Source organism: Candoia aspera, chromosome 2, assembly GCF_035149785.1.
Source record: "Candoia aspera isolate rCanAsp1 chromosome 2, rCanAsp1.hap2, whole genome shotgun sequence".
Lineage (NCBI taxonomy): Eukaryota > Metazoa > Chordata > Lepidosauria > Squamata > Boidae > Candoia > Candoia aspera.
Window position 1 is genome coordinate 36286510 of NC_086154.1, and position 22694 is coordinate 36309203.

Below are 22694 nucleotides of genomic sequence, written 5' to 3' on the forward strand. Positions count from 1 at the left end.
CTTGATTCTTTTGGTTTCAACTGGTTTGGAAAAGACTGACATGCTGTAGATTTCCTGGAATCTGTCGGACAGCTTTTTTATATTGCTCTGCTGCTGATTTGTCGTTTATGTGTGTTCTTTGATGATATTGTGGGATGTTGTATTGTTTCATATTGTTAGTAGCTGCAAGGGCTCTGTGGAGCCATATGAAGGGAGAAGTAAATAAATAACGAACTCTGGATGTTTTCCTTTGTCAGGTACGCTGGAGCCCCATTTGTCAGGCTTACTCTGGACAGCCATGCTGATATCGCTTGCCATCGTTATCGCTTTACCTAAGCCCCATGGCATTAGGGCTTTAATAGCTTCTACCATATTGCGATTAATATTTTCTGTAGGTTTACAGCCCACATTATTTCTTCTGGGGGCTTTCAATGTAAGTGTAAAATAAAATTCTCTGGTTGCCAATGTGTTTCCGGGTGCAATTCAAGGTGCTGGTTGTCACCTTTAAAGCCCTTCATGGCTTGGGACCTTTTTAACTGAGGGAACATCTATTTCCAGTTGTTTCCACCCCCATCCAATCCGGTCTGGCAGGATGGGCATGCTCTGGGTCCCGTCAGCCAAGGAATATCAGAGACCAGGACATGCGCCTTTTCTGCCATGGCGCCTGCCTTCTGGAACATCCTTCCTCCTGAGATTAGGATGGCCCTGACCCTTTTGGCTTTTTGGAAGGCCTTGAAGACCTGGCTTTGTGCCCATGCCTGGGTCCCCGAGTGTGCAAAGGGTCCATTTCATGGTTGTGCTGACACTGATGGATTTTAAGATCTCTTGGCTGTATTTAAATTTAATTTTCTGTATTGTTTTAATTGTTTGATTGGTTTTTATTATTGTTAGCCGCCCAGAGTCACTGGTCTGGAATGGGTGGCTATATTAAATAAATAAATAAATATGTTGATCTTTTGATGAACAATTGTCTACTTGCCTAACAAGGTCTAAAAAAAATTAAGGTTGTGTCCAAGAATACTAGCTGTATTAGACTTAAAAGGAAATATTTAAAAGGAAGTTCTCTGATACAGTGTTGCAGATATATCTCATGTATACAATTTTTAAACTTCTCTTATGTTAAATTGAGAATTAGCATTTTAACTATGCATTAATCTTCTACCTTTTTTTGCTCCGCAGGTTTGTAACAAAATTATATTTCTGATGAGTTTTGTTGGTAATTGTGGAACATTTACTAGAGGATACAAAGCCATGATCATGGATGTAGAGTTTCTTTATCATCTACTGTATCTTCTTATTTGTGCAATGGGGCTCTTTGTTCATGAATTTTTTTACAGTTTATTGGTAAGTGTTTCTGTCTGGCGACTTACCTATGATAATGTTTTTTGATCACAAGGTCCATACTGTTACATGACAGACATCTACTACCAGAGACCTTTGTGTGGTCTCTAGGAAACCATTCTAATTGTCAGTACTGAAAAATTACATCAAATATTTCTATAATATTGAAAAAGAAAACACACACTTTCTGCAGTTGATGCTCTAAAATCACAGTCCCAACAAAATCTAGAGAAAGGATGAAAAATCCCAGTCTCACTTTAATCTGTGATGTGACCATAACAACCCTGCATACTGTGCATACCAACCTGCCTGTACTATACTATATAGCAGGGTTTCTCAACCAGGATCCATGTAACCTTTGGGTTGCAGAAGAGGTCACTAGGGGTTCCTTGGGAGATCACGATTTATTTAAAAACTATTTCAAATTTGGGCAACTTCACATTAAAGAGGTAAGTTTCATTCTTTATTTTTAGTTTAAGAACACTGTTACTTCATATATATAGGCCTACACATGAAACGAATATAGTGATTTTGTAACTTCTGGCCTATATTTGAGCCTGAATGTGCAGGCGTTCCCCAAGACCTGAAAAATATTTCAAGGATTCCTCCAGGGTCAAAAGGTTTAGAAAGGCTTCTATATAGTATTGTAACTATACGTAATAACTGTAGTATATATACCATCATTGGAAGACCTGAAGGACCAAGTTAGGGACAGATTGTCATAGAGACAATCTATCTATGTCGTTGCTGAGAGTCGACACTAACTTGATGGCCCATAATCAGTCAATCAATCAATCAATCAATATACACTGTAGCATGTGCAGTAATTATATAGGCACAGACAGAAACGCACACCCACACTGAGAGCCGATGTAGTCTAATGGCTAAGGTGCTAGACTGTGAGCAGGCTGACTCAGATTCTGGTCCTCCCTTGCAAGGAAGCTGGCTGGGTGACTTCCGCCAGTCCCTTTCTCTCTAGAGTTGACTAGGAAGTTGAAAAACTTCTATCTACCAGCCCACACTGGACCAGTATGGTAGATTATGGCCCATGACCTTCAAGACCTTCAAACTCTCATCCTGCAGTATATTGTTCTGAGATGAGATTTATATCATTATCATATCATTGTAGCCCTCAGATGCTAAAAGCTGCCAGGTCCTCTTGTATGATACTAAATACATTTATATCTATTCATTTATGCATCAAAAGAATTTTTTTTAGATCCTCAGCCTAAGAAATTATATTTTTAAAATCTGTTGCAGTATACTTTATTTTAAAATCATTGCCTGGTCTGGCTGGGATCTAAAAGAAATGCTGAACCATCTCTGCAGCCTACCAACAGCAGTACCACCCTGCATCTGCTAAGCCGCTTGATAAATTCCATTGTAAAACACTATAATGTGTTCCTTTCCAAAGAAAAAAAGGATTCCGAAAGTTGTCTTTATATCTTTGTTCCTGTTTTGAAGGTACTTTTCAAAAGCCTGAGTACCTCTTTTTCCTCCCATGAGAAAAAAGAAAATATATGGCTCAAACCAGGCAAAATTGAAGTCAGTGAGACAAATTAATTAATTAAAGGGAGAACTTACACATTTTAAAAAGGATACACTTAATGACTAAACTTTGCCTCTCAGTTCAGTTTGGTTACAGATCATCAAATTAATTAGCAATTGTTTTGAGGGAAAGCATCTGTTCTTTCTCAGAGCTTTTTCTTGAATTGCAATGTGTTGTGTACATGCCAATGAAGCTATGTCTTAACCTAGTGGTTCCTGGGAAATCAATTTCACCCATGACACAAAACTGCTTGGAAATTAGCTGCCCTTTTTCCTTCCAAAACACATGTACATTCAGGTCCAAGAGAAATGCTCATTAAGATTTAGATGGAGAACCTACACATGATTATATAATTGCTTGCAAGAAACCATGGTGAGAATGACCAAACAGCAAAATATTCTCTAAGAAAAGTTTTGATCTGTCATGAGATCTGGTTAAGTGCTTCATAGCAGTTTAGCACAAGTTTCAGCAAGATTAAGGTCTTGGTATAAAAGAACATTTGTGCATGTACTAAAAAACAGTTCCCTGCTCTGTATCCACCAGATCTCTGTATTTTTCTTTCCATTTCAAGTCAGAGAAATTATAAAGGAAATGATGCTTAGTTCATAAAAAAGCTAGTCATTAGCATTTACAAATTTGTGTTAGGAAATTCTGAGTTTCCAATGATCTGGTGGATTTAAAGTGGCACATCTCTCAGCAGCTGGCTGTACCTGGCTGATCTTGCCAGGGTTTGAGCACTAAGCAGACTCAGGTTGAGGAAGGGGACCACCAGGGAGTGCCAAGGCTTTAGACTAGACTGGGAAGTAAACAAAGTTAGAAAAAAAAAACATCCCAGGAGAAGGCAATGGCAAATTATTTCCGCACTGTTGCCAAGAAAAGTTGTGTCTAGAGTGCCCAGAGTCACACTTTACCTGAAGTGGTTTTTACCCTTTGTTTTATCAGCAAGAAGGAAGTGCTTAAGCCTTCACAAATGGCTATCCAGTTTGCTTTCAATATTCCTTTTCCCCTCAAGGGTGTTTAAAAATCAAGAATAAGCCCAGATGATTTAAAAATAGACTGGGGGAAAGTGGTTGTGACAAAAGAGAATTGTGGACATAGAAGTGGAGCTAGATATACTAACCTCTTGCCAATTTTCTTTGACAAATGTCCCCTGTCTTTCTTGAGCACCCCCACCATATTTACCCACCTTATTTACAAGAAACAAATATGAGAAGTTTGGGGGTGATTTGACCACTGGAATGTTAAAGGGACTAGATTGGGAAGCTTACTCCAAAAAGGTTTTATGACAGCATTAATCCTTTTACCTCCACTACAATCCTGTGAATGATGGCACATTATTGTGGAGTGCTGTTTTAATGGAAAGGAGGTATGGATGAAAACATTACCTCTTTCACTCCACCCAAGTACAGGTGAAGGTTATTTAGGGGGAAAAAAATCACCTCAGTTTTCCCAACACAAAATATAATTCTATTCAAAGGTAAAATCATTCAGTGAGCCTTCGGTGTGACTTTGTGTCATGTTCACTGTTTCAATGTAGTTCATACATCGTAACGTTTCACATGCCATGGCGCTGACGCGCGTTTCTGTTTGGGAGGGAGCTGCTGTGAGACCTTGTAACAAGCTCTGTATGTGAAATCAGGACAATGGAATGTGTTTGGGTTATTTTCTCTGCTCAAGGCCTTTTCCTGCAGACCATCAGAAACCGTTAGGAGCACCTGGGAATGTGGACTTGAGAAGATTCTACGGGGGGAGGGATTTCATTTGCACCGAGGGTTTTTAGTTTGAATTTGGCACGCTTTCATCATTCTCAGCTTTCTCTGTGATCCTGCATACTGTTCTTTAATAAATCAGATATCTTTGAATTCCTACTCATGAGTCTGATGGTGTTTTAGAATAGGCAACCATTACACTTTGCTTGATTCAGGATTGTTGACTCCTGATATTGGCCTTAGGAAATGTTTTTCAAATCCATATTTGTACAAAATGTTCATTAGACTAACTTAAGCTCACAAAACAATGTACAGAGTTCAGGTTCATCAGGAAAACAAAAGGGATTGGTTGAACTCTATCTTCATTAAGTTATGTATCATTGTTTTTGAGCTGAGAGTAGTTGTGGGCATTCAAAGAATTTCCACTAGATCATACATAAGCTTTTCATTTTTACACTAATTTTTCATGTGGGAATTTCTGTGTCAGATTCCAAACTATAAGAGTTCTACTCTCTGTCACAATATGCTTGTCGAAACAAGGGTTTAGGAGGAGAAATCCAGAGAGATACATTTAATATTACAACTATGTGACCATTGCATTACTGTTTTGGTTTTAACATACAATATCTAAGCTGGATTCTCTAGTCTCTAGACTAGAAATCAAGGAATACTGATAGCTGTCAGCAAACCAGCTTTGTTCTTTCAGTTTGGCATAATGTTTATTATTATTATTGATGTTTTTATTATTGCTTTTATCATAAACCGCCCAGAGTCCCCCATTGGGGGAGATGGGCGGTAATATAAATTTAACTAATAAATAAATAATAGTGTTGCTGGGGATTTGTTTGTTTTCATAGAATCATAGAGAGAAAGGGGTCATTAAGGCCATCAGTGCAGGAATCTAAAACAATGTATCTCTGACAAATGCCTATCCAGGCTCTGCTTAATCATATCCAGCAAGGGGAAGCCCATCATTTCCCTGGGTAATTGTTTCTGCTGTCACACTGCTCTTACTGTTAGGAAGCTTTTCCTAACATTCAGCCAGGATCTGCCTTCCTGGAACTTAAGACCCTTACTTGTATCTTATATTCTGAAGCAATACATTAAAAGGGTGTGGCCTTTTATTTAATTTTAGTAAAAATGTCAGAAAGCATTGATGTGTATTTTCTAAAAAAATAAGTATCAGGATTTTATTTAAAAAGACATGTCCAATTATGTATAAAAATAATGTATGTAATGGGCCATTATATGAATTAATGCATTGGATAAACATTTTGAACTGTCCTTTTCCAGCTTTTTGACTTGGTATACAGGGAAGAGACCTTGCTGAATGTCATTAAAAGTGTCACTCGCAATGGACGTTCTATCATCTTGACCGCTGTTCTTGCTCTTATTTTGGTTTACCTATTCTCAATAGTAGGATACCTGTTCTTCAAGGATGATTTTATTTTGGAAGTAGATAAGCTACCTAATGAGACATTATTGCCAGGTTTGTACTCAATTCTTTTAAGGAAAGAAAATATATCAAAAATGGCAAAAAAAGGGGGGTGGTATCCAGTGAATGCTAATCCGTCTCCACCCCACAGGCGATTTATTGCTAAAATCAGTTGTACTTTGAGATATTTCTGCTGATAAATTGAGTTCTTGATATTTTGAAAACTTAACTAATTAGGCTGCAAAGCAAATCAAGACTGCATGTAGAAGTTGTTTTTATCTATGATATGCATTAAGATACATAACTGAAAATATGAAATACTTTGAAAGTATACTTGAGTTTCTGGTTTGGTTAAAGGAATAATTAAACAAAGTATTCATGCTCATGCAATAATCTTGTGAACATGGATGCAAGTTATGCATATAATTTCTGGAATCTCTTCCATGTAGAAATTAATTTCCAATCCATATGTAGAAGTTCATAAGTGACAATAATCTAAATCCCCTTAAAGCATTTGAATGCATAAAGGCTTGAAAATGGGTAGAGCATATAATGCACACACACACACCCATCCCTTGCTCTCTCCAACTTCTCTGGGCCCAGTCAGGAGGTCTGGAGATGACTTGTATTCACATGTGCTTGGATGTGAAAACAGCTCTTTATGAAATCTGGGATCCTAAAAGGTTGCCCAGGGAGCTATATGTGTGTTTAAGCAAATGTAAGTATAGTGCTCCTTCATACTCCCCAGCTGAATATGTCAAGGTGAGAGTGGGAGACAGGACTACCTGCCCTCTACCCACTTTCAAGCCCAACCCTAGGAGGGCTATATACTTGCTTGTCACTAAATGTGTGGGCATTGGGAATTAGGATTGGCGACATTACGTTGTCACACATGTTCAAACAAAGGTGCACGTCCTCCGATATTTTTATTCTGGAATGTTTGGTGGGTGGAAAATGCAAACACCATGCAGCCTGCTTTTGGATCACATGTATGAGGAATACTATCTATTCACTGATTTTAGACAAGCAATGTAGTTTTTGCTTTTTACACAGTCAATTATCAAGTGTTTTTTTTTTAATGTTAAACTCTACTAAATTTAAAGGATTTTGGCACAATTTTATGTCACATAACTTTTATGCACTAAACTGTTCTGGGTGTCTTTTTGACAGAAATTGTATATATTTTAAAATTAAAAGGCATTATAATGAAATAATGTTTGTTAATAGATGTTTTAGTTACATAACAACTTCAGCATTATTTAAACTTACATTAAGATGTCTTGTTTTACCCATCTGTAGATCAACATAATGAAGTTGGAGAGCCAATGACTAGGGAGTTCTTATATTCTAACGTGTGCAAAATAGAGGATGGTGAAAATTGTTCTTCTATTATTCCTTCTACAGGCAAGTGTCCTTCACTATTTGTTTTTTTACATACTAGTTTGTAAACTGCAATTCTGACTGCATGTTTCTAATACAATGTAGAGCTGATCCATTATGGCTTCCTTTATATGTCAACCCTCTCAAACACTATAATAGCAGTATGTATGAGACATTAAGTACAAAGACAGTGACTTCAACACCATGCTGCAGTCTCAAAATGAACAGAACATTGAACTCACGTTGCTATGTTCCCTACCGTTACCACCCTAATGTGTGTTGCTATTGTTAAAGGCAACAAATCAACATTATTTACAGGTTACACTAACCAATGCTTTCCCAGAGCAGAGGCATATCAACCATTTCATCCAGTCCTTCCTTAGATCTCCCACATCATGCCATTCCTTATTTTGGGGGGAAAAATTGCTCATGGTGTTGGAAAACTGGGAGGGTACATGAAATCATGTGTAGTAAATTGCTTCTGTCCTTGAAAATGAGACATAGGTCATATTTTTATACTATCAAAAATAAAGTATGTTTTCTTTACAGCAGAAGTGCCCAATTCAGATCATCTGAAGGGATCATTAGCTCATTTTTCTTAATGTGTAACATTTACTATAGCTAAAACAAATACATCTTTATAGAATCAACACACAATTAAAATCACTCTGAGGGGCTTTATTTTTATTAAGAGGGCCAAGTTGCTGCATTAATTGTTGAAAAATACTTGTTTTCTTCTCATCATAACATCCTATTTTTTCCATAATTCAATCTGCATCATACAATAATATAAGATTACTCACATATGTCTCTGCATTACTGTCTCTTTTAATATTTCCCCACCCACATATTTTCTTCCACCACATTTTTCAGTTCCCCCATCTCTCTGCTTCTGCCCTTGGTGGCAGTAACATTCAGGACTTTTTATTCTTCTAGACTTAATTGTCCTTTTGTAATATATGGAGTATAAGGTGGCTGGCTATCATCAGCTGGAAAATTGGTAGCAGCTGTATGTGCCTCTGAATTCAGGGAGAAAAAAAAAAGGAAAACATGACAAAGGCATCCTCTCTTCCTATCCCACATTTGATAGACTTAGGTGGGCTCTAGAGTTTGTCACAAAGTGATAGGGAAGAACAAGGACCAGAAAGTGGGTAGGGAAAAGGATCAGTTGTCCCATGTGATTTTGTGAACACAGAAATATACATCAGAAACACATTCGGTTTTCAGTAGATAAAACAAATTAACTTACTGTTGTATGTGTAAATGTTTAGAATTGGTAGCTACTTACAACTGGTAGGTACTTACTCTAGAATTATAAAAGAATCTTGCTAAACATTAATGACAAGCTTGCTTCTGGATTAAAACTAGAGATGGTAGATTGGGTGTTCATATGCCTGCATTAAAAATATGCTTATATTGTTTCTCGTAAAGACATCCTAAAGCCCATAATGAGCGAGCTTATAGGATGAGTAGCCAGGTTTCCAATTTGTAGGATTTTAAAAAATATCAAATAAAAATTCTGAGTAGCCCAAGGAATCACAAAGCTCCTCCACTAGGCTGTTAAACTATAGGAGAAAGAAAAAGAGGCAAGGGGTAGTCCTTATTTGGCTTTAAAATGGTTGTACAAAATATGGAAGAGATATGAAAGCTCTTCAGGGTCCCACTTTCTCACAGCCATGTCCCAAACTTCTTTTATTTAATAGAGCTATCTTCTGAAGAATCTGGAGAGGATAAAGAACATACATGTGAGACATTGCTGATGTGCATTGTTACCGTGCTTAGTCATGGCCTAAGGAGTGGGGGCGGAGTAGGAGATGTACTCAGGAAACCATCCAAGGAGGTAAATTAACATTACATGTGAAAGGAGTAGTGCATGTGTGTGGTGGCAGTAGGGATTGGAGAGCCATAAACAGCTGGAAAAAAAAAGATTGAAATGATATTTTATAGAAAATTAATAATTGTGTAAAGTTTAAGTATTTTATGGTGCTACTAAATGTGTAAGTGTTCTGCTAGTAAGGAATTGTCAGTGTGGAAGTTTTCAAATAGAATCCACTGTTATTATAATACAGAAGTTGCCAGTAATTCGATTATATTACCAGAGCAAGAACTTTCCCAAATGTTCATTTCTTTCACTACCTATAAGCACATTTTTGTCCATGAACAGGGTTTCCTATCAACAGTGGCAAAAGTTCTGTAAAACTATTTCCAACACTACTATAGCTGTAGAATCATGGAGTTGGCAGCAGTCATTCAGTCAAAGCTCCTATTAAGTGCAGGAATCCAAATTGAAATATCACTGGCAGATGTCTATCTAGCCTCCACCTGAACACATCCAGTGAAGGGGAATCTACCAGTTCTTTGGGTAACTGATAGTCTTATTGTAATGATTTTTTCCCCCAAATATTATGTAGGAATCTGCCTTCTTGCATGTTAAATCTGGTATTCCATGTCCTGAGCTCTGGGGCAGTGGAAAACACATCTTGGTGTTCTTCTATGTGATGTCTGTTTTGGTGCTTGTAAAGTGCTATTTCATCCCCTCTGTTTTAACTTCCTAAGGCTTTAAATTTCCTGTTCCTTCAAGCTCTCTTTATAGAACCTAGTTTCAAGTCTCCTGTCATCCTCCTCCTCCTCTCAATTTATTCCAATTGATCTGAATTTTTCTTAACTGCACATAATAACCAAGGTGAAAAATAAACAACAAAGAATAAAATGAATCTATTTCTGTGCTTTGGGAACTATACTTCCGTTGATGCAGCCTAAAATTGAATTTGCCCTTTTTTGTAGCTGTATCATGCTGTTTACAATCAGTTATTGTTCCACATTTGGTCACAAATAGCATTGCCAAGCCAGGAATCCCCTATTTTGATTTTTGTTTCCTAAAAGAAGAATTTTGCATTTGTCTCTATTACATTTTATGTTGTTATTTTTAACCCATTTCTCTAAGCATTTAAGATTGCATTAACTTATTTTTGTCTTCTAAAATAGAAGTTTTGTGCCACGTCTTCATCCATGTCATTAATAAAAGTATTGATGACTGCAGGCCCTAGAACTTGACACTCTACCCAATATCTCACTCCAGTTTGATGAAGCATATGGTTTTTGAATCAGTTGTGTGTCCAATTAATTGTCATGCCATCCATTCCACACTTAACTTATCTTGCTTAATAAACATCATGGTTAGCTTATCAGATGCTTTTATGAAATCAAGATGCATTTTATCTATAATATTCCAATAATCCGCAAAAGAAGTTACCCAATCAAAAACTGGTATAAGGTTAGTCTGGCAAAATTTATGCTTGATTTCTGATCATTACTGCATTGTTTTCAAGGTGCTTACAGGCTGATCATTTTAGAATCTTCCCAAGTATTCATGTGAGACTGACTGGTTTCTAGCTCTCTGGATCATCCTTTCCTCCCTTTTTGAAGATAGGAACAGTTTTGCTTTTCTTCAGTCATCTGGCATTTCACCCATTCTCCAGGATTTCTCAAAGTTAATACATAAAGGTTTCAACAGACCATCAGCAAATTCCACTGGTAAACTAGATGCGATTCATTTGGCCTTGGAGATTTAAAGTAATTCAAAGCAGAGTTCCTGACTATGTTTGTGTCACTTTGACATTTCAATCCTGCCCCTTCATCCTTTTCCTTTACAACTGCGTCATGGATCTTATTTTTTTCTTTCTTCACTGAGCAGCTAATACAACGATTCTTTATCTTTTATTTTGATCATATCTGAATAGCCCATTTTTGTTGTTCTTAGCATCCTTTGCCAAGCTTCTTCTGAGCTTGACATCATCATTACAATTCTTAGCTGTTTGTACTCTATCTTGATGACCTGCCTTTTTTCCTAGCACCTGTACTTGTCCTTTTCTGCTTTCAGTTTGCTAAGCTTTTGGGCAGCCATGTTGCCTTCTGCTGCCTTCCATTTTCTTCCTAATTCGAATTGTGTTTTAAGTATTTTCTTTTTTAGGAACTCCCACTCATCTTGAGCTCCATTTCCCACTAGTTTCTCCTGTTATGGGATTTTACTTATCACTTCTCTGGTTATTAATATCCATTTTCTTAAAATTTAAGACACTCATTCATCTACACTCAGGTTTACACTGTCTTGAGAAATCAAAAGTTTTAGCACTAAGGGTAGAATTGTGGTATCTATTACATGCATAAATGCCCATCATGTTCAGAGTAAGCAATGTTATATACAGCACAGAAAAGCAATAAGCAATATCAAACCAAATAAATTGAAGGCATGAGATTGAAAAAAAAAGGAAGGGAATATAGCTTAATCTAGTTTGCACCAACACCATTTACTATTATCTCTTCATATATTTCTACCCTTTCAAACCATTCTTGCTTATATGTCTGTACATTACTTCATACAATGCAATTCGTTCTTAACTTCTTACCTGTCTCTTTTTGAGGATCTCATCAACTCCATCCAGCCCTGATTTTCTCAGTCATTCCCTTTCTCTTGACCCATTCACTCTTCCTTCATATATTTATTTTTCAATTCATTCATTCTCTCTAAATGTCCAAACCACCTCATTGTATATCTTTTATACTAGTAATTCACATTTGTATTCAGTCCATATTCAAAAACAATCCATATTCATTAAGCTTTTCATTCTTGACCCTTTCATCTTGTTTTACCACACACTTAAATACCCCATTTCCACTGCATTCAGTTTACTTCTGTGTTTCTTCTGATATACTCTTACTTCCATATAGCAAAGTAGGCCAAAGCATGCTCTTACACACACTCACTTTCATTTCTTTCAACATTCATTCCTTGCAACAGGCAACATACTATCTCATTTGTGTATCTTAAGATATATCTATCCCTTTCCCCATCTTTAATAAACATTCTGCCAAAATAAGCACATTTCTCTACTCACTCTAGTTTTTTACCATTTAACTTTCATTCATTCTGTTTTCCCTATCGAAATCAAGTACCTTGATCTTTGATGCATTAATTTTCAGATCCATGCTTGTTGCATAATACAGTCTACCAAACATTCACTGCAGATTATTTGGGCACTCAGCCAACAACACAGCATTACCTGCATACAAAGTTCACATATGCTCACGTCCCCACCCAACACACCTCTAATATCACCACAATAATTTCTTATATATTTATTTCTAAATACAACAACATTGCGTAATGTTTAAATACAAAATATATCACACACCCATGTCTTAACTCCCTGTCTTATAATCCACAAGTTTAATGTGGTTTGTATTGTATATAAAAATAGGAAAGAGAAAATAGAAAATAAAACCTACAAAATAGAAATTATTTGCCACTAAAAAAAGCCCAGCGTGTATGTGGCATCTATATATGTGCAGTCATCAAGTAATATTCCTGTTTGTAGCTTTCTTTTCTTTAATACTCTCCATTTATTATCCAAAAACGATCTGCATTTAGGAACCTCTCTTTGCTGCAAGAGTGATATATGACCTTCTCTTCTTCTTCATGGTGATCATTATTGTCCTTAATCTGATTTTTGGAGTCATTATTGATACCTTTGCTGACCTAAGAAGTGAGAAACAGAAGAAAGAAGAAATTTTGAAAACAACATGCTTTATTTGTGGTAAGTATAAGGACCAGCAAGAGTTCAATTTTAGGCAAATACAGGAGTGTCTCCATTCCCCAAAAGGAATGCACATTTTTGTGCTAGAATCAGCATTGTATGAATGTTTTTAGAATAAATTGTAAGGGGCCATGTAATGTTAAGCCTTTGACAAAGTCCCTTCTGAAGGCTACTGAACTCAGTTGCCATAGGACAAGATGGTAGTTTTCTCACAGATTGGCCAGTGGTTAAAACCAGGAGCAAAAGTAGGAATACATGGGCAGTTCTAACATTAGGGAGATGTACAAGGTAAGGTCCCCTGGAAATTGGTGTTGAGATAATGCTTTTTAATTAACATAAAAGATTTGCAGTTAGGGCTGAGCAACATGGCAGCAGTGTTTGCCAGGGGCATCAAACGATCCAGACTGTACCTGTACTTTGGATCTGAGCTGGTAGAGACTTATAAAGAGAATTATAAAGAGAATTATGGCAGACAACATAATGAAAATGTCAAGCCAGAGATTAGTTGCTGTAAAAAAGGCAAATTCCATGCATGGAAAAGTTAGGAAGAGACTTAAAAATAGAACTGCCAATGTAATAATGCCTTGCACAAATATAAGGTGAGACCTGGAATACTGTATAGGATATTATAGAACTGAAAATTTCAAGGGCAACCATGTCATTAAGCAGCTGGAGCAACCTCCCCCCCACCCCCATGAGGAAGAACTACAGCAATTGGGGCTGTTTAGCTTCAAATGAAAATAGGGAAGTGTGGACATAATAAAAGTACATAAAATGTAACTTGGCAAAAAAAGTTTTTCTCCCTCTCTCACCATGTTAGAACTTGGGGTCACCCTTTGAAATCAGATACAAGGGGATTCAGAACTAATAGAAGAAAAACATTTTTCTTTTAACTGAGGAATTCATTGTTACTAGTTGTGAGAATGGCAGCCAATTTTGATGTCTTTAAAAGGAAGATGGACAGATTCATTAGTTGTTTACTACCTTCTTAAATATTGGTTGCTGGAAGCAACTTTGAAAGGATACTATCACCATCTAGCCCAGGCTTGTAAGCTTCCCAAATGCGTCTTATTGGCCACTGTGTAAACAGAATGGTGGAGGAGATGTGCCAGTTACCTGATCCAGGGCTCTTCTTATGTTCTTATGTTTGTTCTTAATGTTCTCAAACCTATAAACATCAACACAGAAATAATCAGTCCTCAGCTATTGGTGAAAGCCTATGTTTTCTCTACGTACTGGGAGACTTCATTTTCTATAAAAATGTGTGTAGATCAGAAAATACAGTGCGTGATTAACATTTGAAAATGTGTAGGGGCCAAGCAGTATTCATCTGAATCTTATCATTAACAGAAAAAAATGTCTACAATCTATAGATAGTCTTGCATGTTCAGAACAGTAAAATCATACAGTGCTTTCTGAAACAGTTAAAAAAAACCTGTTGTGAACAGTTTTATATTACTGTGGTTGTCTTTAAAAAAAATTCAGTGGAATCCAGTAGCTCCAGCCCGATTAACCAGTGAGTGCACTATATGAAAACATATGCGTATGTGGTCAAACATTCTCCCTCCAACTGTGTTTGGAGATCAAAGAAAATGTTTCCTTCTGGTTGCAGAAACTGCTTCAGTGCACAGCCTTCACTGGATGGTAATAATTGAAATAATCTAATTCTATTCTCCTTTTTGAATGTTTTTTTTAACATTTAAAAGGTTCTTTTGAGAGGCAGCTAGAACAAATAAATATATATATGAATGAATGAATGAATGAATGAATGAATGAATGAATGAATGAATTCAAATATACATTTAGATATATATATATATATAAGCAGGTGTGTGAATGAAGGGGACAATTTATGCCAGTCTGAAGTGCTGAAGGAGGCACAGCACAAGCTACTGTACTGAAGAGTGTTCATTTTTCTCGTAGATTTCTGTCAGATAGATTGTGGAAAGCTGAGCTTGAGCTGAAAGAGAAAACAGATCTGCTTCTGATTGTTTTTGTGTATGCACACACTTTTGGTTCATTTAAGCCTTGTCAAAATTATTGAACCAGGGATGCTGACAGTGACAGACACTGACTTCAAAATGGTGGGCATGACATAAGAGTGGTGGGGCTTTGCTTGCCCAGTATTCATTATTTTGAAGGTGAGATTAGGTTGAAATTGCCATAACCTAAAGATGAAGCAGGCACTAAGCAGAGAGGACAAAAGACAGGAATTTGTCTAAAATATCCCATCAGAGGATGTCAGCCTCCCAAGTAGACCAGACAGGAAACATGACCAGATGTGCTAATTCTACTTTATTATTAGGCTACATTAACAGAATCGTGCAGGTCTGAAAGAACCAATCTCCCACCATTTCTTTTTACTGCCCGCCAAGTTAGGGCAAACCCTTTCTAAGTTTCTTTCTCTGCCAGTTACTCAGTTGCAGGTTCTTTCCCCTTTTATCAGATTGTTCCCTAGGGAGCATCTCTCCCCTGTTGCCCCCTCCCCCTGCTTCCAAGGTCATTCTCACATTCCATTACAGGGAGGTAGATCTGAGTGAGATGGGCAGTGACAGAATTTGAAATATAAATAAAATAAATAAATAGAAGGAAACAAGTTGTTAAGGAACAAAAGGAAAAATGTCACCTGAAGCAGACAAAGGAAGCTGGGCCTGAGCACAGGGGAAAGCCCCCAATCCCATCAACAGGTACCAGACTTGTACATCAGCAAGGCCAGAGTAGCTGCCAGTCTTGTGAATCAACAAAGCAAGGACGTTTGGGGATAAAGGGGGTCCTGTAGCCCACCCACTCTTTGGGTTGTTCTGGACCCAGACTTGGTGGCTTCCCTTCCTCTAGCTAGTGCCTGGCAGCCTACTTGGGAAGGACGTGGGTAAAGTGGGGAGCATGTGTGCATGTGTATGAGAGAGCAAGTGTACATTGTAACCAGTAAAGTTTTGCTGGTACTTTAAATTCACTGAGTCTCCATGTATTCCAAAGAACTTGATGTGTCTCAGTGTTCAGCTGAAACTGATTTGTGTGTGTCTGTAACTATTTCCTGGCTGCTGACCAGGGCTTTGTGTCTTATCTGCTCTAGCTGCACTATCTGGAAAACCCAGGTAGAAAGCAAGGGGGTGGGGGAGAGGTTTACAAGATCCACATGCCTCAACAGGCTGCGAGTGTGTGCATGAGAGACCATAAGCTGAACCTGGGAATGTGTGTAACCGAAGTTAATGACTGTCAGTGCAGAGGTCCCTGCATTGAACCAGTTTATTAACGATTGGTTCAGTCCCCACTGATTTCATTGAGACAGTGAAACTAACATTTGTTTCAGTGGCTGTGTTATTGTTTACACCGTATGATATAGTAAGAAGCACATAAGTATTCTGTGTCCATAATGGGAGGTCTGCCATGCATTTGACTTTGGCCAAGAGACCAGATGCTCTATAAAAGAACACTTGGTTTCCAGAAAATGATGGGGCACATGTCATTTAAAGATTTCCTTAAAAATGTTTTCTACAACTTGTTTTTCCCCCAGGAAAAGGAAATATCCTTTCCTTTTTAGAAGCTTAAATACGATTATTGTGTTTCATTTTCCTCTTTAGGTCTGGAAAGAGACAAATTTGATAACAAGACAGTGACTTTTGAAGAACACATTAAAGAGGAGCACAATATGTGGCACTACTTATTCTTCATTGTCTTGGTGAAAGTAAAAGACTCTACAGAATATACAGGACCTGAGAGTTATGTAGCAGAAATGATAAAGGTGAGTTTGCCATACTGTTCATGAAATATGGCTTGTCTATACTTCTTTCAATGCTTCTAATGCCAGAAAGGCTGAATTCACATTCTATAAAGGTTTTAGAAGATTTGTAGTGAGCACTGATGCATGCCTCTTTATCTTCTTTTTTCCTGAGAGAGAATGTTGTCCTTCAGAATAATTAATAATTTGTCACAAAATAATGTGGATGTGTAAGGTTAAACCTTTTTTCCCCTTGATCAACAATACCGGTTACTGTTTTCCAATGTCTGATATATTTGCAAAGCCATTTCATACAGCACTTCACATTTTGCTCATAAAAAGGAGGAAAAAATTGGGTAATTATTGTGTAACTTCAGCACAACAGATACAGAAATCCCATAAGAGCAATAGCACCAGCACCTTGAATCACAAGTGGAAGCCAACTGGCAACCAGGTCCTGAAGCAATGGGGTCACCTGAGAATATCAGGACACACAACTGCCTAGGCCACCACATTCTGTATCAGATGTAGCTTACAAATGGTCTTCCAGGGCAGACCCAAGTAAAGTGCATTATAGTAATCCAAAGAGGAGGTGACTAAGTTATGAGTGACTATGAGCAAAGCCTCCCGGTCCCAGAATGGTCACAATTATCCAACAAGATGTAACTCTGCAAACCCTTCAAGCAGCAGCTTGAGTCTAAGAGAATCCCCAAATTGTAGGCTACCTCTAGTGAGGAGTAGAAACCTGTCCAGAGATAGAATTTCCCTGGAATTATTAGGTTCATGGTCTCAAAGCCATTTTGTCTTTGAGAATTCAGTCTGTTCCTCCCCATCCAAATTCTGGTAGCCACAAGGCACTGAGTCAATGATTTCCCTCCTGTTTGGCCTGGGGACCAGATGTATAGCTGGGTATTATTAGCATATTGGTGGTACTGAACCCCATGCTGGTAGATAACCTCATTCAGTGGTTTCAGGTAGATGTTAAAAAAAGGGTGGAGAAAGGAGGGAATGCTGAGGTATTCCACAAAGTAGAGTTCTCAGGGCAGATCTCTCACACAATTGTTGACTAGAACTACCCCTTCAGGAAGGAGAAGTACTGAAAGACATTGCCCCCCCCCTCACTGTAATCCTTCAGAGACAGTCAAGAAGGATACCATAGTTGATGGTAATTGAAAGCCACTGGGAGATCAAGGAGGACCAAAAAGATTGCATCCCCTGATCCCAGTCTCTTCATAGACCATCCTCAAGCACGACCAATGCAGTTTCCATGCTGTACTCTGGCCTGAAACCTGACTGCCAAAGATCCAAATTTGGTTCATCTAGGGTTCTCTGCAGTTTCAGGGTCACATTATCCACAACCTTTTGTAAAAAAGGAATGTTGGTGATAGCTCTAAAGCTGTCCAAAACAGTTGGATCAAGCAACAGTTTCATGAACAGGGGATGCACCATAGCCTTCTTCAGAGGTGATGGAAATTCCCCCCTCACTCAATGAAGCATTTAATATTCCTTGAATCCAGCTCCTGCTACCTCCTGGAGGCCTTAACCAGCCATGATGGGCAGGGATCCAATTGGGAAGTGGCAGAATTGACACTGCAGGGGTCTCTGTTTGCTTCCTTGGGACTCAAAATTATTCCCATATGATTTCCCAAGACAAGGCCTCAATCATCTCCTTTAGCGCTGTCCAGTTGGAGTCTGGCTTTTTTCAAATTTGAGCAGATTTGTCCACCAAGGGCTGCTAACTTTCTTCAGAGAGGCTGTTTAGATAGTCTTGCCAAACTTCTTTTCCTAGAAGGAAATGGGTTGCCTTAACAGTGGCATTAGCAAATACAGTAAGATTTGCAAAATATCTCCTTTTTGCTGATCAAAAAAAATACTGGCCAGCACCTCCACCACCTAATTCCCTATCCATCTAGCCTAGGTTATACTCAAGCAGGTGATTCTGGGTTAAATCAGCTCCTTAGATGCCCCACTCATAAAACTACCACCCAAACTATTTACCTGGCCCCCTTCCCTCCTTCCCTTCCATCACTTCACCCATCTGTTGGATGGATAATACAGTATTCTCAAGTTGCTCTTAGACCTACTCCAAACATTGAGTAGCATTTGAATTTTTATGAATCCCAGATGCCATCCTTGAATAATTATACTATAAACAATAATTCCTAAAAGAATGTTGCATTTTCCAATTAAATTGAATCCGTTTTGAATATACCTCTTTTTTAACTATAATTATATTTTGGTTTTTCTTATCACAGAATATGATCCAATATGCCTTTTGTGAGAATGGTAAGGTTAAATTCATCTAAGAAAAATTATAATTTAATACTAAATTATTTGGTCAAAGGATTCTTCAAACAGATCCAAAATGCAGTGATCAAATAATGATGCTGCCATCATCTTCATCTTTGGGGTTATTAAATTTCTAAAAATGTATCTGTGGGAACCAAACTGAGCTAAATAAGCCTTGTTATTTTTTACTTTTAGACTTGCCTTCTAGCAAACAGGATATCTTTCTTGTTTGTTTATATTTCTGTATGTCAACTTAAGGATTTATTTTTAAAGAATCTTTTGTAAACTCCTTTAGAGGCACAATGCCTTTGTTTTGCCAAATGCTCATTTAATCCTGAAAGCAGAATTCAGCTTCCTGATCAGCTTAAAGCATTGACTGGTCAGGATGGTGTGTTTCTTTTCTTATGTCTTCTGCCTCAACACTAGTCTGTCTGGATGACAATTCCAGCTGAATGTTTACCTGCATTTGTTATAAAATACATGCAATTGCCCTTGGAAGATACATCATGCAGCATATATTAAATGGCTTAGAAGAGAAATCGCCTTAAAATCTCTCATTATGCAATCCATTCTGCTTTGAATTCATTTAAGTCTGTGTCCTACTTCTGAGTATTCCCTAAATAATAGCTTCTTTTAAAAAATGTTGTGAGTAGTCATCTGACAGTAGATTAATGGGGTAGGAGAACTTGTCATCTTATCTTGTCTTCGTAGGACTAGAAAGTTTTGTTGGAATGTAATTTTGTATTTAAGTCAGAAAGCACTTGCCTGTAAAAATAATTGAATTTTACGTTTGTAATGGCATATAACTGAGAAAGGTTTTGTAAACATGTGATAGCACATGTTAAGGAACTTTTGTCACAGAAAATAGCATGCCTTTTTAAAACTTTAATTGTATAACTATTCACACAGCAATTTAGCAGAATTTTCTAAGAGAAATCTGGCCTGTTTTCTAAGTACATTTGAAAATGTCAAGCAAGCAATTATTAGCAGAGCTTTTTATTGAACAAAATGCTTTAAAGAAAACAGATACTCCATGTTCAACAAGATTTGCCTTCCATGGAAAGAAGCTGTGTGTCCAAATATCAGTAGAAATATGCTGTGCTGGTTGTCTCAGGAACCACATGACCAGTAACTGCACTTGACTTGTCTTAGCTATCGTGGGCACTGAAAAAAATCAGATTCTCAAACTGAACTAAGTTATGCACCAATTTGGATTTTTCTAATGAAGCACTCAGCTTCTTTAATAAATTAATAAATTAATTGCCTTGCCTCTATAAATATATGATGCTTAGCAAAATCCTTGTTCTTTAGTATGGTATTGTTTTGTTTTCCCAGACTATGTACTTTAGATTTGAGGTGATACCTAATCAAGGGAAGGCAAAGAAGAGAAATGTTGTTACAATCTTTCTCTAGTGGTATATACTTTATTTATTTACTTATTTATGCATAATACCACTCAAACTGTGACTTTGGGCAGTGTACAAAAACTAAAAAAAGAAATCCATAATCACAGCATAGCTGATAAAAAGATCCTAAACAATAAAATGGCAAACAGAACTGAACACTTCTACAAACTCATCACTTGAATACTCAGCTCAACATGACCTGAAAGCCTGGGGGAAAAATCAGGTCTTAACTGTCTTCCTAAAGGCCTCTTGGGTTGTGGCCAGCCATATGTTTGGGGGAAGATGGCATTGTTTCAGTGAAGGTACCTAGAGTGTGCCCTTCCTGTCAAAACATGTGGGACAGGCAGATACTATACTCTCAGGAGCAGGCCATCCCACAGTTAACCCAGTCTTATGCAATGTGGTGCTTTATAGGAGATAACTAGTACCTGAATTATACCTGGAAGCCTACAAGGAGCCAGTGCCACCTGTAGAGTAGAGGTGTAATGTGGGCATAATGAGAGATGCCCATAACTACTGACGCCACTGTGTTTTGGACCAATTGAAGCTTCCGAATGGTCTTCTAGGGTTGGAAGTGACTATGGCATAAGTAAACATGAGCAGGGACCCCCAATCCAGGAACAGGCACAACTGGTACACAAGACAGCTATACAAAAGTCACCCAACAACATCTGCTACCTGCTCTTCAAGCAGGAGCTGTGAGTTCAGAAGGACCAGATTGCACACAGAATTCAAGCAAGGTGCAACCCCACCCAAATTCAAAGGTGAAATCTCTCCAGTTCCAGGATCTGTGGAGCCATTCAGTCTTGAAAACGTTGAGACAAAGCCACAGCCATTCAGTTTTGGAAAGGTTGAGCCTATTCTTCCCAATTCAGACCCTCACAGCCTCGAGACACTGGGGTAGAGCCTTGACAGCTTTACTTAGATGGCTGGGAACAGAAATATACAATTGAGTGTCATCAGTATACTGTATACAGTACACCCCATGCTGAAAGATGACTTCCCCCAGCAGATTCATGTAGTTGTTTAAAAGGATGGGAGAAACTGGAGCTGTCCTAACAGCCAGAAACCACGCTGAGACAAGGAATAGGTCTCTAGTGTTTATTACTGCTACATTAGACAGAAAATCCTAACAAACTGAAGAAGCGTGGGAAAACCCAGACAGATAAAGCCCAAAAGTTATGGCGGGTCTGATCTGTGTCTCTTTGAATGGCTGCTTAACTCCTCAGTACTACGCATGCGTTTTCCGCCCTGGATAGGGGCCCCCTCCTGCTCACCGTCAGTACTCATGACAGGAGCCCTGAGGGACCCTGTGAAGCAGGGGTCTCAGATTAGACCGCTCTCCCCCCCATTAACACTGACTGGAACTGGCTGCAGAGGAAGGAGGAGAACCACTGCAAAACAGTGCCATCTACTCTCAACCCAAGGAGAGCCAGGATGGATGCACTACCCACATTATGAGCCAGCCAGAGATCATCAACAAGGGCAACCAAAGCTACCTCAATACTATATCCCAGTCTGAAAGCTGACTGAATGAGAGCCTGGATAATCACTAACTCCGTGACCCTCTGGAGCTGCAGGCCAATAACCTCAACAAGCTTCCCCAAATAGGGAAGGTTGTAGCCTGGATGAAAGTTGTCCAGATCTGAGGGTTCTGGCTATGATTTCTTGAGGAGAGTGTGGATCATGCCCTCTTTCCAAGATGGTGGAACCAGCCCTTCTCTCAAGGAATCCTACCACATACACCGTTCTGGACGTCTTGACCAGCAGAGAAAGGCATGGATCTAAGACACTCTGCAGACTGCCTGCAGAGCCGAGGACTCTGTCCATTCCCTTATAACTGACAGGATTGAACTCCTCCCAGATAACATCACAAGGACTTGCCCAGCTGGAGTCCAACTCAGAATGAATCTGTGCAATGTTATCCACCAGGTGTCAAGAGTAATCCTCACAGAGACATTGAATATGCTCCCCCAGACCCTCCTGACCCAGTGGCCAACACTCAAAGGATTATGATTATCCTAATAAGGTTTTGCCTAGAATGCCTGACTTAATTAGGACATGGAACATGTTTTAAAATTGGTTCTGCAACTTTTTTATTGCATTCAGAGGAACTTACTCCAAAAAGACATGGTCATGAGAATTATATATGTAATGAAATGAAAACGTTTGTGTCTATAATTTTCCCTAGCGTATAAGAACAAAAATATCAGCAGCTAAAATATCCATACTTGTGACAATATATGTACCAAATATTAGTATGAGAATTATATAAGTGTTGTGTATGTGTTTTC

At 38.2% G+C, this 22694-nt stretch overlaps 1 protein-coding gene across 1 annotated transcript in view; it reads left to right on the top strand.

Annotated features, from left to right (window-relative positions):
* ITPR1 (inositol 1,4,5-trisphosphate receptor type 1) overlaps nucleotides 1–22694 on the top strand; it is a 246737-nt gene that overhangs the window by 200593 nt on the left and 23450 nt on the right. Inside the window, exons 50-57 of the mRNA XM_063291609.1 lie at nucleotides 237–412; nucleotides 1159–1323; nucleotides 5872–6067; nucleotides 7313–7417; nucleotides 8665–8669; nucleotides 9099–9233; nucleotides 12822–12987; nucleotides 16569–16729. Coding sequence (XP_063147679.1) covers nucleotides 237–412; nucleotides 1159–1323; nucleotides 5872–6067; nucleotides 7313–7417; nucleotides 8665–8669; nucleotides 9099–9233; nucleotides 12822–12987; nucleotides 16569–16729 — 1109 coding nt within the window. The remainder of the gene's footprint in view (nucleotides 1–236; nucleotides 413–1158; nucleotides 1324–5871; nucleotides 6068–7312; nucleotides 7418–8664; nucleotides 8670–9098; nucleotides 9234–12821; nucleotides 12988–16568; nucleotides 16730–22694) is intronic.